The sequence below is a fragment of the Procambarus clarkii genome, chromosome 55, assembly GCF_040958095.1.
Source record: "Procambarus clarkii isolate CNS0578487 chromosome 55, FALCON_Pclarkii_2.0, whole genome shotgun sequence".
NCBI classification, from domain to species: Eukaryota; Metazoa; Arthropoda; class Malacostraca; order Decapoda; family Cambaridae; genus Procambarus; species Procambarus clarkii.
Window position 1 is genome coordinate 27,749,589 of NC_091204.1, and position 14,676 is coordinate 27,764,264.

Here is a 14,676-nt window from a genome sequence, read left to right on the forward strand (position 1 = left end):
CAGGCTCAATCACCATGCAGGACAGAAATGGTTCACATGCTTCCTTTCACCTGTTAGGTCTGTTCACCTACCAGTAAATATTTATCCAGGAGTTAGGCAACTATTGTGCATTGTATGTTAAGGAAAGTCAGTAGTTGACCTTGGGGAACCTCCGTAAACCTAAGAACAGGCTTCCTCTCCTCAAAAACGCAACTCAATATCTTGTGATATGACCTATGAGAGGAAATCAGAAACTTACTGTTAATTGCTTCTGGTGGATCTCTAAAGTGATTTCCTGAACTTTATTCATGATGCTGGAGGCTGAGTCTCCCAGGTGTACGGGGTCAGCTGTGGCACCTGTCTCTGTGGTCGTCATCTCCAGGGCCTCCCTGATGGTCTCCTGCACCTGTCATTACCAACACAAACATTAGTGGTGGAGGCTGAGTCTCCCAGGTGTACGGGGTCAGCTGTGGCACCTGTCTCTGTGGTCGTCATCTCCAGGGCCTCCCTGATGGTCTCCTGCACCTGTCATTACCAACACAAACATTAATGGTGGAGGCTGAGTCTCCCAGAAGTACGGGGTCAGCTGTGGCACCTGTCTCTGTGGTCATCATCTCCAGGGCCTCCCTGATGGTCTCCTGCACCTGTCATTACCAACACAAACATTAATGGTGGAACCTGGACTATAATGAAGCATCAGGCTCTGAGTAAAGTAACTGGACTATAATGAAGCATCAGGCTCTGAGTAAAGTAACTGGACTATAATGAAGTATCAGGCACTGAATAAAGTAACTGGACTATAATGAAGCATCAGACTGAGTAAAGTAATTTGACAATATAAGTAATGTTTTTCTACACTGACCACAGTGTAGAGAAACACCAAGATGACAGTTGACTTTATTAATAAAAATGTTTCAGGTGTTAGAACAAAAAGTTTCCTATATATAAAGTCTACTCTCATCTTGATGTGTGTCCATGTCAAAAGTGTTTATATAGAGGCAATACTACACTCAGTTGGGTGAGAACAATGTGACCTTCAGCAGCGTACCTTCACTGAGGTATGGACAGTCTTGACATCTGGGAAGAGTTCCTGGCACTTCCGGAGCCAATTTTCTACCTCCATGTTGCATTGGTCAACTTCATTGATGGTCATGAATACTTCCTGTGCTGTGTTGACTGTGTTGAGGCTCCCCAACATGGCCTGCAGCTGAGTCTTCCCTTCCTCTCCTTGTGTTGTCATATCCACCACACTGGTATCCTCCAGTTCCAAGAGTTTCATTGCTGACTTATTCTGCTCTACCAGAGCATAGAGTCTGTCCTGGAGCTGGAGGTGATGAGTCTTCCAGTCCCCCAGCTGCCCCTGGTACTCCCCCAGCTGGGACAGTACCTCTTCACAGCTAATAATGAGGCGGCTGATGCTGCTCTTCTGCTCCTGCACCATGGAACGTAATGTCTTACTGATGCCTTTGGCAGGACCTTCATAAGGTTTTGCTGGCACTACTTCCTCAGTTGTTAGCTGGATATTTTTGAGTTTCCTAACTAAAGCCTCCACAGCATAGTTAATTGGGAACTGAGTAGAGGCTGTGGCAGCGTGCTCGGCACGGCAGCTGGGGCAGGTCAGCTGACCATTCTTGATAGCATTGTCAATACACTGGGAGCAGAATGTGTGGCCACATGGCAGTGTGCGAGGTCGTAGCCGATTTTCGGCATAATCGTTAAAACACACTGAACATTCCTCTGGCTTGTTATCCTGTGGAAAAGAATATTTAGTTTGCTAGATGTATTTACAACTAAAACTAATATTACAGTACTATATTTACTAATACAAATTACATAATATTTTTATACATTCTTTGCATTAGCTATTTCAGAGCAGGGTTAATATTACTGACAGATTAACACATTCACAGCAAGGCCAATATTTTTTATAAACATATCCCGGAGTATGGGATAATATATTTTGGTAACATATTGCAGCAGCAGGGCTGTTTATAAGCCGTACCCAAGAGTACAGACTAACAAAACCCATCCTTACTTTATTATGAAAAATGGAAGGAAATGTATGTATCGTATGTGATAATGGGGGAAGGATCAAGTATTCTTACTCTAAGTTGGACAATAAGTACACTGTGGGTTACATCTTAATACATGGGTTTTATTGAACAACTCTGGATTATTTTTCACTTACTATGGGAACACACAATTACGTTACAGGACTGTTGAGATTGAGTGATACTCTTCACCAAACATAACCATGATGGATAAATTGACTATTGGTCTCACACAAATCTGGGCTTAGTCGATTTGGTGGTGATAAGACCACCAAATCTTATCTATTTGATTTATAAAGTACAGTATTATATATATATATATATATATATATATATATATATATATATATATATATATATATATATATATATATATATATAAAAAGTTTGTGAGGGTACCACCTCTGGTGCCAATGTGGGGACCCATAGCCTCGGAGAAGAAAATAAAAAGTATTCAGAGGAGACCTTGTGGTTTCTCACTGAACACTAATATTATCTTCTCCTACCACCCCATTCTTTTGTATGTACACATATATATTTACTTTATTTGAACTTTGTTACAAAAAAGGAGTTACATATGGGTTACAAAGATGGTTGTCATAGGTTGTCGAGTTCCTCCAGCTCCTCAGATGGCGGGCAGGAACCCTGGATGCAGTGCGCATTTCCCCTCTGTATCGCCACACTGAGGCGCTGGAAAAGAAAGCTTGCAGCTCCCTTGTTGTTTCAATGAGCCTAGAACCCAGTTCCTTCAAAAAACCGGTAGCACTTTTACCCCAGGCGCCGAGCGTCTCAGAAGCAATGGGGACAAAATTGTAGTGGTGATCCAGTTCTCTATACTTACGGGATTTGGCTGCTTCCCTGTGGGTGGTAGCGCCACCTGGTTGTGCAACACTGAGGTTAATGTAGGTGTTAGCCAGGGTTGATACGCACGTGTAGTCCCATACCAACTGCTTGCCATTCTTCCAGGGGTTCACTGTGATACCATCCGGGCAACCAATAAGAGCATCAGAGTTACGGCACTTCACTGTGCCTCGAGTGCCATCCCCCTGTGCTTTGGCAGAGTAGGCCATGGTGACCATACCTGTCAGCCACCACCTCGCCGCAAATACACCTATATCTGGTGTGGATTGGGGCTGCAAGGCGGAGGGCCACAGCAATTCGGAGGGCGTGTGGTGTGAGACGCGTGCCAGTTGCCGACATTGGGGTTGCTAACAGGAAATCCCCTGCATGTGGTGCTGCTACTGCTGTGAGGTGAGCAATGTCGTGTTGTGTTGTTGCAGCACCCAGGCACTCTGCAGCAACTTGGTCTACAATGGGACCATCCCAGCTGGATTGCTTGTGGGATTTTGGGGATGGTGGTTGAGGTGATTGGCCTGCACGAGAGGCCCACTCTGTGGCACAGCGTGTAAAATTGGGATCATGTACACCTGCCAGCTGATGTAAGTGGGCAGGTAGAATTTCCTTCACAAGGTCGTCGGATGCTGATAAGGAGGACAGGAAGGCTGGAACAGCGATTTGCGTTGCTGTTCGAACTCCGAGGCCCCCAAGTCTTACGGGAAGAGAGGCTTGTTTCCACTGTAGGTCATCGAGAGAGAGGTTAAGGGCTTTTTCTAGCATTGATTTCAGTAACCGGTCATACTCACTTAGTTTTTGACTACTGTAAGATGGTGAACACCTCAGAAAGTAGGTTAACCTGGGGAGGGACAGACATCTGGTGATGAGGTAGAGTGCATCATGAGCATCAATATCCTCAATCCTCCCATCCATCCTCTTAAGGTCGGCGATTTTCTTATCAAGGACCTCATCGATGGCTTTCAACCCCAGGGGAGCTCCTAGGAGTGTGCTGTCTTCAGGTTTAGTTTTATGGATATTTGGCAGAAGACCCTCTATTCTCTCTACGATGCCCTGGTTGGAACATATTATTTCACATTTAGAAGGGTTCAGGGTGAGGCCTAAAACTGCACCTTGCTCCTGGATTTTTCTGATGTCCTCCAGGAGGGAGTCTTGGGAACCAGCTAGGGTACCATCATCCAAGAACCAGATGTTAAGCTCGCTGGACAGGACCTCTGTGACTTGTTTGATGACTAAGCAGAAAAGGAGAGGAGCGAGGGGGTCACCCTGTTGGACGCCTTCTCGCGAGTCAATTTCATGTTCGCCAAAAAGTAGCTTAAGATCCATACTGTAGCATGAATGTACAAAAGGGTAGAGGGAAGGGAAATGACTATGAACCGCACGGAGTACAGCATCCCTCCGCACCAAATTGAAGGCATTTTTTAAATCTAGCTTGATAAGGGCCTTTTCGTCTGTGATGTTGGCGATGAAGGCTCGAGCTGCATGGGCTGCCGCCTCACACCCTTGTGGAATGCCAAACCCGAGCTGTTTTGGCTTCAGCATGTTGGCCGCTGCATCACTAACTGTTCTTGCAGTTGCCTTTGCGACGAGACGCCGGAGAGAATTGCCCACAGCTATTGGCCTGATCCCTCCATCCTTTTTCTTTAGAGCACAGAGAGATGCTCCAAAAAAGATAGGTCTTATGGACGCTGGTATGTTGCCAGCTAGACATGTGTTGGTGAATCTGGTTAGTTCCACCAAGGGGTTCTTTGCAATGTCACCCAGTGCAGGGTTGAGCATTTGCTTGAGGTGGTTGGGTTTTAGTCCTGTGAACCCACCTGCTGATCCTGTAGGGAAGGACATGGCTGCTTTATGGACCACAGATTCAGCCACCCAGAGAGGTTCTGCTCCGGTAGCCCCCACTTGTACAATGTCGTCCTCACGCGGAGCCCTGGGTGGGTGTTTCTCCCTTAGGGCTTGAGCTGTTGCGGCATCTCTGTCGGCAATTGAGTCCTCACTGGTGATGACTCGTATTGCGCCAATAGTGTTTCCTTCTTCTATTTTCTTGGTGACTGATGTTCTGATTTTTGATGTCTCGGATATGCCACTGTTGCTCTTCCTGCCGTGGGTGTTTCTCGCGCGAGTGGGAAGGCGCACCTGGTTGTCCTCCCTGGGAAAATCATTTATAGCTTTGATGACTGAGGCAGCTAAGGTTTTGTCTCTCCTTGCAGGGGTGGCTAGACATATGTTGCCAAACATTAGGAGGTTGTGCCATGCTTGGGTCGTTCCAGGAGAGTCGTTGACCTTTCTCAGGAGGGCAGATAATTTGGCTGCTGCATGGGGGCGGGCTGCTTTAGGGATGTGTTGCAAGGTTCTGGCCGATGTTGCTTTGATAGCTTCTAATAAATTTTCTGTGGGAATGAAGGTCTGGGAGGTGTTTTGCCTTACGGGCAGTGTGGGCTGTTGATTGGTGTTCTCCCTGGGAGGGCGCCCAGAATCCAAACACCTGGCTCCGTTGTGGTAATGAATGCGCACATTATCGTCACTCAACCGGATATAGCATACCCGGTCACACGTCTGACATCTACCTTGTCTACCCCTGTTTGATGGCTCATCTTGGCTTGGAGAAGCCTGGCTATCTGTTGGGAGCTGCGACATGGGCAGGCGCTGGGCTGGCGCTGGGCAGGCGCTGGGCTGGCGCTGGGCGGGCGCTGGGCGGGAAGGTGGACGGCGGGTGGAGACTGGAGGGTGGGCGGCGGTTGGAGGCTGGGGGGTGATCAGCTGGCCGTGGCACTTACTACTCAGGTGAGTGGTAATACATATACCACCTCTATACAAAGTGTGGGTATACACCCACTACACAATATGTGGGTATACATTGGGTGGGTGGGTAGCGTAGACACACATGGGAGCCTCCCGGCTTCTATGGGCGGGTGGCAAGGTGGCCTCGTGGGTGGGGAGGCGACGTGGTGGGGTGGGTAGGAGGGGGAAGAGCAGGTACTTCCCGGCCTGGGCGCTGGGTGGGGGCGGGGGTCAGGGCGACACTAACACTGGTATAATTTCCCCGTATATCACTGCACAATAATGAATGAATCACACACTTGTAATCTGACTCACTGCACGTGTGATGTACTCACAATATGATAGATATGTTGCGTCAATTGTCGCTGACAACGTAACTTGTTCAGCAAAACTTTCAAAAAAGAAAAACACAAAACACTGTTTGGCACACGCGTAACCCCCACCTCTCTCTCCTGACCACACAACACCCCTCACTCACCCCCCACCTCCCCTCACTATGGGAGGCCTGCAGGGTCCATCCTGGCCCCTCACTACAGCCTCCATGACTCCACACGGCCAACCCACCTGTTTTGATAAGTTTTCACATAGATGGTACACCGTAGGCACTTCCGGCCACTCCCACGTCTGCTTGGTGTATTCACGGTGAATATGGTTGAGTCTTGGTACGGTGAGGCCAAGATGTCTCAGGGTAATGGCTGAGAAGGCAGCAGCTCCTCCGCCACACGTCCGTCCCCTAGGCCTCTCCCTATATATATATATAGGGAGAGGCCTATATATATATAGGCCTCTCCCTATATATATATACCACTGTATATATATATATATATATATATATATATATATATATATATATATATATATATATATATATATATATATATATACATATACACACACACAACGGGGCCTCGACTTCCGATGCTAATCCGTTCCCAGAGACGGATCGTAAGTCGAAGCGATTTTTCCCATAAGAAATAAAGGGAACTGAATTAATCCGTTCCTCACCCTCCAAAATATTAACATACAAATACATTTTATACTGAACACAATGTTTTTTTTTCTAACTACAATACAGTACCAAAGTTTCTCTTACCTTAATGGAGGGCTCTTGATGGCGTATGGAAGATGGTGATGAGGGGGGAGGAGGAGAGTTGTTACTGTTTGGAAGGGGAGTTCCCCTCCGTTATCACATCAGGCAGTGATGTTTTCTCTGGGGTACTCTCTCTCTCCGACGTTTTGCCTGAATACCACTAGAACCTGGTTATGATTCAGTGCTTGTTTGTCTCACTACAAATTGTCAAGAGGCATTTGTTGTTCCCTTAATTTTAACATTTGTCTGTAATGATGCATCAGTGTCATTGAATAGGTTAAGGCAACGACCTACTGCAGCTTGATTTGGGCGAGTCGTTTCAGCAAAGGTTTGCAATTCTTCCCATGCTGCACACATTTTCTTAATTGTTGAGGAAGAGACATTCTGTACTATTGTATCTGCTATATGCTCATCCTTACATGGGTTTTCATATGTTGAGCCTTACCACTAACATTCCTGGGACTCATGGCAAGGAATATAATAATTACTTTAATATTCAAAATGCAAAAAATCACCACAAAAGCGGAATTTCTAATAGGCGCAATCGTCACTAAGCGAGCAGCTGTAGTAAACTAAGGCAGGTCGGCCGCGTGACTGGGAACCAATCGCTCGGTCGACCAGAACGTGTACCAACAAATATCGTAAGTCGACGACACCATCGGATATCGAGTCGCATTTTTCGATGAAATTTACATCGTAACTCGAAATTATCGCAAGTAGGGGCAATCGTACGTTGAGGTGCCACTGTATATTATATATATATATATATATATATATATATATATATATATATATATATATATATATATATATATATATATATATATAAGGCACAACTCTCCTAAACACGAGAGTGAAGTATACAACTTAAGAACACTTTCCCACCAGGAGACTCGAACCCTAGCCAGCACAGAAGCCTTCCAGCAACTGGCATAACAGGTACGCCTTAACCCACTCCACCACCTGCTCAAACCCTTAAAAGAGATGGTAATTTCGGAGTATTTATACACTCCAAAGACTACCACCTCCCAAGAGCACTAGAGCAAGTGAGGGGTCATTTTAACGTTTTTTTCATCAAGTCCCTGTTAATATGGGAGAACACTGTGTCTATGCTTAAGGCACAACTCTCCTAAACACGAGAGTGAAGTATACAACTTTAGAACACTTTCCCACCAGGAGACTCGAACCCTAGCCAGCACAGAAGCCTTCCAGCAACTGGCATAACAGGTACGCCTTAACCCACTCCACCACCTGCTCAGACCCTTAAAAGAGATGGTAATTTTGGAGTATTTATACACTCCAAAGACTACCACCTCCCAAGAGCACTAGAGCAAGTGAGGGGTCATTTTTACGTTTTTTTCATCAAGTCCCTGTTAATATGGGAGAACACTGTGTCTATGCTTAAGGCACAACTCTCCTAAACACAAGAGTGAAGTATACAACTTTAGAACACTTTCCCACCAGGAGACTCGAACCCTAGCCAGCACAGAAGCCTTCCAGCAACTGGCATAACAGGCACGCCTTAACCCACTCCACCACCTGCTCAGACCCTTAAAAGAGATGGTAATTTCGGAGTATTTATACACTCCAAAGACTACCACCTCCCAAGAGCACTAGAGCAAGTGAGGGGTCATTTTTACGTTTTTTTCATCAAGTCCCTGTTAATATGAGAGAACACTGTGTCTATGCTTAAGGCACAACTCTCCTAAACACGAGAGTGAAGTATACAACTTTAGAACACTTTCCCACCAGGAGACTCGAACCCTAGCCAGCACAGAAGCCTTCCAGCAACTGGCATAACAGGTACGCTTTAACCCACTCCACCACCTGCTCAGACCCTTAAAAGAGATGGTAATTTCGGAGTATTTATACACTCCAAAGACTACCACCTCCCAAGAGCACTAGAGCAAGTGAGTGGTCATTTTTATGTGTTTTTCATCAAGTCCCTGTTAATATGGGAGAACACTGTGTCTATGCTTAAGGCACAACTCTCCTAAACACGAGAGTGAAGTATACAACTTTAGAACACTTTCCCACCAGGAGACTCGAACCCTAGCCAGCACAGAAGCCTTCCAGCAACTGGCATAACAGGTACGCCTTAACCCACTCCACCACCTGCTCAGACCCTTAAAAGAGATGGTAATTTCGGAGTATTTATACACTCCAAAGACTACCACCTCCCAAGAGCACTAGAGCAAGTGAGGGGTCATTTTTTACGTTTTTTTCATCAAGTCCCTGTTAATATGAGAGAACACTGTGTCTATGCTTAAGGCACAACTCTCCTAAACACGAGAGTGAAGTATACAACTTTAGAACACTTTCCCACCAGGAGACTCGAACCCTAGCCAGCACAGAAGCCTTCCAGCAACTGGCATAACAGGTACGCTTTAACCCACTCCACCACCTGCTCAGACCCTTAAAAGAGATGGTAATTTCGGAGTATTTATAAACTCCAAAGACTACCACCTCCCAAGAGCACTAGAGCAAGTGAGTGGTCATTTTTATGTGTTTTTCATCAAGTCCCTGTTAATATGGGAGAACACTGTGTCTATGCTTAAGGCACAACTCTCCTAAACACGAGAGTGAAGTATACAACTTTAGAACACTTTCCCACCAGGAGACTCGAACCCTAGCCAGCACAGAAGCCTTCAGCAACTGGCATAACAGGTACGCCTTAACCCACTCCACCACCTGCTCAGACCCTTAAAAGAGATGGTAATTTCGGAGTATTTATACACTCCAAAGACTACCACCTCCCAAGAGCACTAGAGCAAGTGAGGGGTCATTTTTACGTTTTTTTCATCAAGTCCCTGTTAATATGAGAGAACACTGTGTCTATGCTTAAGGCACAACTCTCCTAAACACGAGAGTGAAGTATACAACTTTAGAACACTTTCCCACCAGGAGACTCGAACCCTAGCCAGCACAGAAGCCTTCCAGCAACTGGCATAACAGGTACGCCTTAACCCACTCCACCACCTGCTCAGACCCTTAAAAGAGATGGTAATTTCGGAGTATTTATACACTCCAAAGACTACCACCTCCCAAGAGCACTAGAGCAAGTGAGTGGTCATTTTTACGTTTTTTTCATCAAGTCCCTGTTAATATGGGAGAACACTGTGTCTATGCTTAAGGCACAACTCTCCTAAACACGAGAGTGAAGTATACAACTTTAGAACACTTTCCCACCAGGAGACTCGAACCCTAGCCAGCACAGAAGCCTTCCAGCAACTGGCATAACAGGTACGCCTTAACCCACTCCACCACCTGCTCAGACCCTTAAAGGAGATGGTAATTTCGGAGTATTTATACACTCCAAAGACTACCACCTCCCAAGAGCACTAGAGCAAGTAAGGGGTCATTTTTACGTTTTTTTCATCAAGTCCCTGTTAATATGGGAGAACACTGTGTCTATGCTTAAGGCACAACTCTCCTAAACACGAGAGTGAAGTATACAACTTTAGAACACTTTCCCACCCGGAGACTCGAACCCTAGCCAGCACAGAAGCCTTCCAGCAACTGGCATAACAGGTACGCCTTAACCCACTCCACCACCTGCTCAGACCCTTAAAGGAGATGGTAATTTCGGAGTATTTATACACTCCAAAGACTACCACCTCCCAAGAGCACTAGAGCAAGTGAGGGGTCATTTTTACGTTTTTTTCATCAAGTCCCTGTTAATATGGGAGAACACTGTGTCTATGCTTAAGGCACAACTCTCCTAAACACGAGAGTGAAGTATACAACGTTAGAACACTTTCCCACCAGCATAGACACAGTGTTCTCCCATACTAACAGGGACTTGATGAAAAAAAATGTAAAAATGACCCCTCACTTGCTCTAGTGCTCTTGGGAGGTGGTAGTCTTTGGAGTGTATAAATACTCCAAAATTACCATCTCTTTTAAGGGTCTGAGCAGGTGGTGGAGTGGGTTAAGGCGTACCTGTTATGCCAGTTGCTGGAAGGCTTCTGTGCTGGCTAGGGTTCGAGTCTCCTGGTGGGAAAGTGTTCTAAAGTTGTATACTTCACTCTCGTGTTTAGGAGAGTTGTGCCTTAAGCATAGACACAGTGTTCTCCCATATTAACAGGGACTTGATGAAAAAAACTTAAAAATGACCCCTCACTTGCTCTAGTGCTCTTGGGAGGTGGTAGTCTTTGGAGTGTATAAATACTCCGAAATTACCATCTCTTTTAAGGGTCTGAGCACGTGGTGGAGTGGGTTAAGGCGTACCTGTTATGCCAGTTGCTGGAAGGCTTCTGTGCTGGCTAGGGTTCGAGTCTCCTGGTGGGAAAGTGTTCTAAAGTTGTATACTTCACTGTCGTGTTTAGGAGAGTTGTGCCTTAAGCATAGACACAGTGTTCTCCCATATTAACAGGGACTTGATGAAAAAAACGTAAAAATGACCCCTCACTTGCTCTAGTGCTCTTGGGAGGTGGTAGTCTTTGGAGTGTATAAATACTCCGAAATTACCATCTCTTTTAATGGTCTGAGCAGGTGGTGGAGTGGGTTAAGGCGTACCTGTTATGCCAGTTGCTGGAATGCTTCTGTGCTGGCTAGGGTTCGAGTCTCCTGGTGGGAAAGTGTTCTAAAGTTGTATACTTCACTCTCGTGTTTAGGAGAGTTGTGCCTTAAGCATAGACACAGTGTTCTCCCATATTAACAGGGACTTGATAAAAAAAAGGAAAAATGACTCCTCACTTGCTCTAGTGCTCTTCGGAGGTGGTAGTCTTTGGAGTGTATAAATACTCCGAAATTACCATCTCTTTTAAGGGTCTGAGCAGGTGGTGGAGTGGGTTAAGGCGTACCTGTTATGCCAGTTGCTGGAAGGCTTCAGTGCTGGCTAGGGTTCGAGTCTCCTGGTGGGAAAGTGTTCTAAAGTTGTGTATATATATATATATATATATATATATATATATATATATATATATATATATATATATATATATATATATATATATTAGTATATTTTGGTAGCAGTCTTTCCTGTAGACATATATTATTAAATATGACCGAAAAATATTTTCGGTCATATTTAATAATATATATATATATATATATATATATATATATATGTCGTACCTAGTAGCCAGAACGCACTTCTCAGCCTACTATGCAAGGCCTGATTTGCATAATAAGCCAAGTTTTCATGAATTAATGTTTTTTCGACTACCTAACCTACCTAATGTTATGATCTCAGCCTACAGGAGAAACGAGTCTCCCTCCTTGAGAGTTATTCGTCAAGCCTGACCTGATTAGAAGGTCTAGCGAATATTGAAGTGATAACGCATATGTAAAATAGTTGCTTGGACATGTATAACAGTTTGAGATCATGGGCAATGAAGAAGAAAACAGATAAATGACTGGCGAGGAGATGTGGACATTTTGCTGGAGGCGTGAGGCTCGCTTCCGGAGGACCTTGACCTCACTTGAGTGCCAGACATCGCAGGGGGAAGCCGCGCTCCATTTGAGCTCCCGCCAGAAGGGAACCCCTAGTGATATATCTCGAAGAGAAGAGAAGTGTGTAGACGTGCCAGCTGTGGAACCGAGCTGGGAACGTTGTGGTATCAAGTCCTGGTCGACGAGCAGAGTTTAATAAGCTACTCAGAGGCATTTTCGTGGGCTGTGTGGAGCGCCCTGACCAGACGCCGTCAGAGGAAAAGCGCCCTCGATCAGTTAATCTGTGGTAAGCACGATATACGCCAGTTCATAGTGATCACTTGTAGTTGGTCGTGTGCCCAGCGACGGTAGCAATGGTTATTTATAAGTTAGACATGTTTTAATAAGGCAGAAAGCCTGAAATAGGAGAGTGAAGAGGGAGGAGCACGGAGCGACGTCCGCCCCCTCTGAGCGCTGGCGGACGACTGAGGGAGCCTGGCTCTTGACGGAGGAAGACCCTCCCAGCGAGTGAGGACCGCCGCCAGGCGAGGTGGAGTATGGACCCGCCCAAAACGGGGGAGTCCACTCTCACTGTATGTAGAGAACAGATAGAGGTTTGAGGCAAGCATATTGTGTGGTTATTTTTGTTTATGTGTTAAAGGGGAACATTTTATTGGAGTGTCGATGGGTTGCAGGTTTGTCTTTTGGGGAAGAAGTTGCTGAGAACTTCGAAGCCAGCAGATGAGACTCCAAGGTAGTGGAGCAGAGGACCTCGAGCTGTGAGGAGAAGCAGCAGTGAAGAGGAGTGTCACGTGCTTCTGTAGAGGTGGAGAAGCACCATAGTTGCTCGGGGAAACTTCATGGTGTAGCAGCCAAGAGAGCTGTGGAGGACCCTAGCAGAAGGGTGAAGCACCGTAGTTGCTCAAGGAAACTTCATGATAGCAGCCTGGAGGAGCTGCAGAGGATCCTGGTAGTGAAGCCCGGAAGAACCTAAGGATATTAGGGTAGTGAACTTCCAGAGGTGGAAGGGGAAGTTCTGGTGGATTACTTATAGGGAGTTGATAGTGTTTGGTTGTCATTAGTGTGCAAGACGCATTGAGAGGTGAGTGACTGTTGGCATTCTTATGTCAAGGAGTTTTTTATACTGAAGTATCAATGAACATTTATACTGGTATATGTTATTGCATTCAAATGCTGATTTTCTATATATATATGTTATCTTGCTGATGGTGCAACAGTGTATGTAGGCTTGATCAACTTGAGGAGGTTGATAGTATCAGGTGGTGAACCAGGAGATAGGATACCACTTGATAAGCTGATAATAGAGTTCTGATGGTGTTGGAGTGCAATCTGATTGTGATATTATAGAGTATAGGATTCATTATTATTATATGTGTGTATGTATCGTGTATGTGCTTTGTCCAGTAAATGTGTCACAATTTGCTGGTGTTTGCCCTTGTCCTAGTGAGGCTTCCCAGGAGGTAGTAAAGAAGGAGAGAGAGAGAGAAAGAACCAAGAACCACTGCCGTGGACAGGGTAGGAGGTAATACTAGTAAGTCATAGGGGATTAAGGAGATCATATCTCATAAGGAGAGAGTGGGGAGTCACAGCGGCTCGAGTGGGTGTGTGCACGTGACAACGAGGCTAAGTGTTGGAGCCGCATCCCCTAAACGTGGGACGTTGAGCCCCTCTACAAGAGCCAGAAGCGCCAAGGGTGATCTCCTAGTATAAGCACTCTGCCGAGTTGTGGGTTGGGTTGTCCATAGAGAAGGATCAACGACGACAACACCAACCAACCCACAGTCTATAATAAATTGGGGGCCTGTGTCCGGGAGAGTGAACTGACACACCCACACCCTGTCCAAGAGTGGATTTGTACATCCCTTGCTGAGATAAACTGTGTGACCGCAGGTGTATACTCTCTCTTGGGAAGACTCACAGGACAAAGATGGATAAGGTGCAAGCGTTTGTGGAGTCAGGCAAGCCTGAGGACTTGGAAGGTTGCACGAGGGATCAATTGAAACAAATAGCAGAAAAATGTGGCCTTAGGTTGAAAGCATCTAAAGTAGCTGGGATGAAGGATGAGATCCTGAGGCAGTTAAGAGCCAAAAATGAAGCGGCAGAGCAAGGAGCCCAAAAAGGAGCTGAAAGTGGAAAGGAGGATGATGGGCAGGATGAAGTGAGATCCCAGGGATCGAGTAGGAGCAGCAAGAGTAGCCGCAGTAGCAGGAGTAGCCGAAATAGGAGCTTGGAGAGATTCCAGTTAGAGCTCCAGATGCAGCAACAACGAGAGGACAAGGAGAGACAGTTCCAGCTGGAAAAGATGAAATTAGAACTCCAGATGAAAAATGAAGCAGAGAAGGAAAAAGAAAAAACCAGACTGGAAATAGAAAAAGAGAAAGCAAGACTAGAGGTGGAGAAAGAAAAAGAGAAAACCAGAGTAAGAGAACTGGAGTTGGAACAGGAGAAAGAAAAAGCCCAAGTCGAAAAAGAAAAAGAGAGAACAAAACAAATGCAGATAGAAGCGAATAGAACCTTGGCTGAGCA

The 14,676-nt window shown here is 45.6% G+C and overlaps 1 protein-coding gene across 1 annotated transcript in view; it reads right to left on the bottom strand.

Moving 5' to 3' along the window:
• Positions 1 to 1,015: 1,015 nt before the first annotated feature.
• LOC138352970 (tripartite motif-containing protein 5-like) overlaps positions 1,016 to 14,676 on the bottom strand; it is a 219,384-nt gene continuing 205,723 nt past the window's right edge. Inside the window, exon 3 of the mRNA XM_069305632.1 lies at positions 1,016 to 1,729. Coding sequence (XP_069161733.1) covers positions 1,016 to 1,729 — 714 coding nt within the window. The remainder of the gene's footprint in view (positions 1,730 to 14,676) is intronic.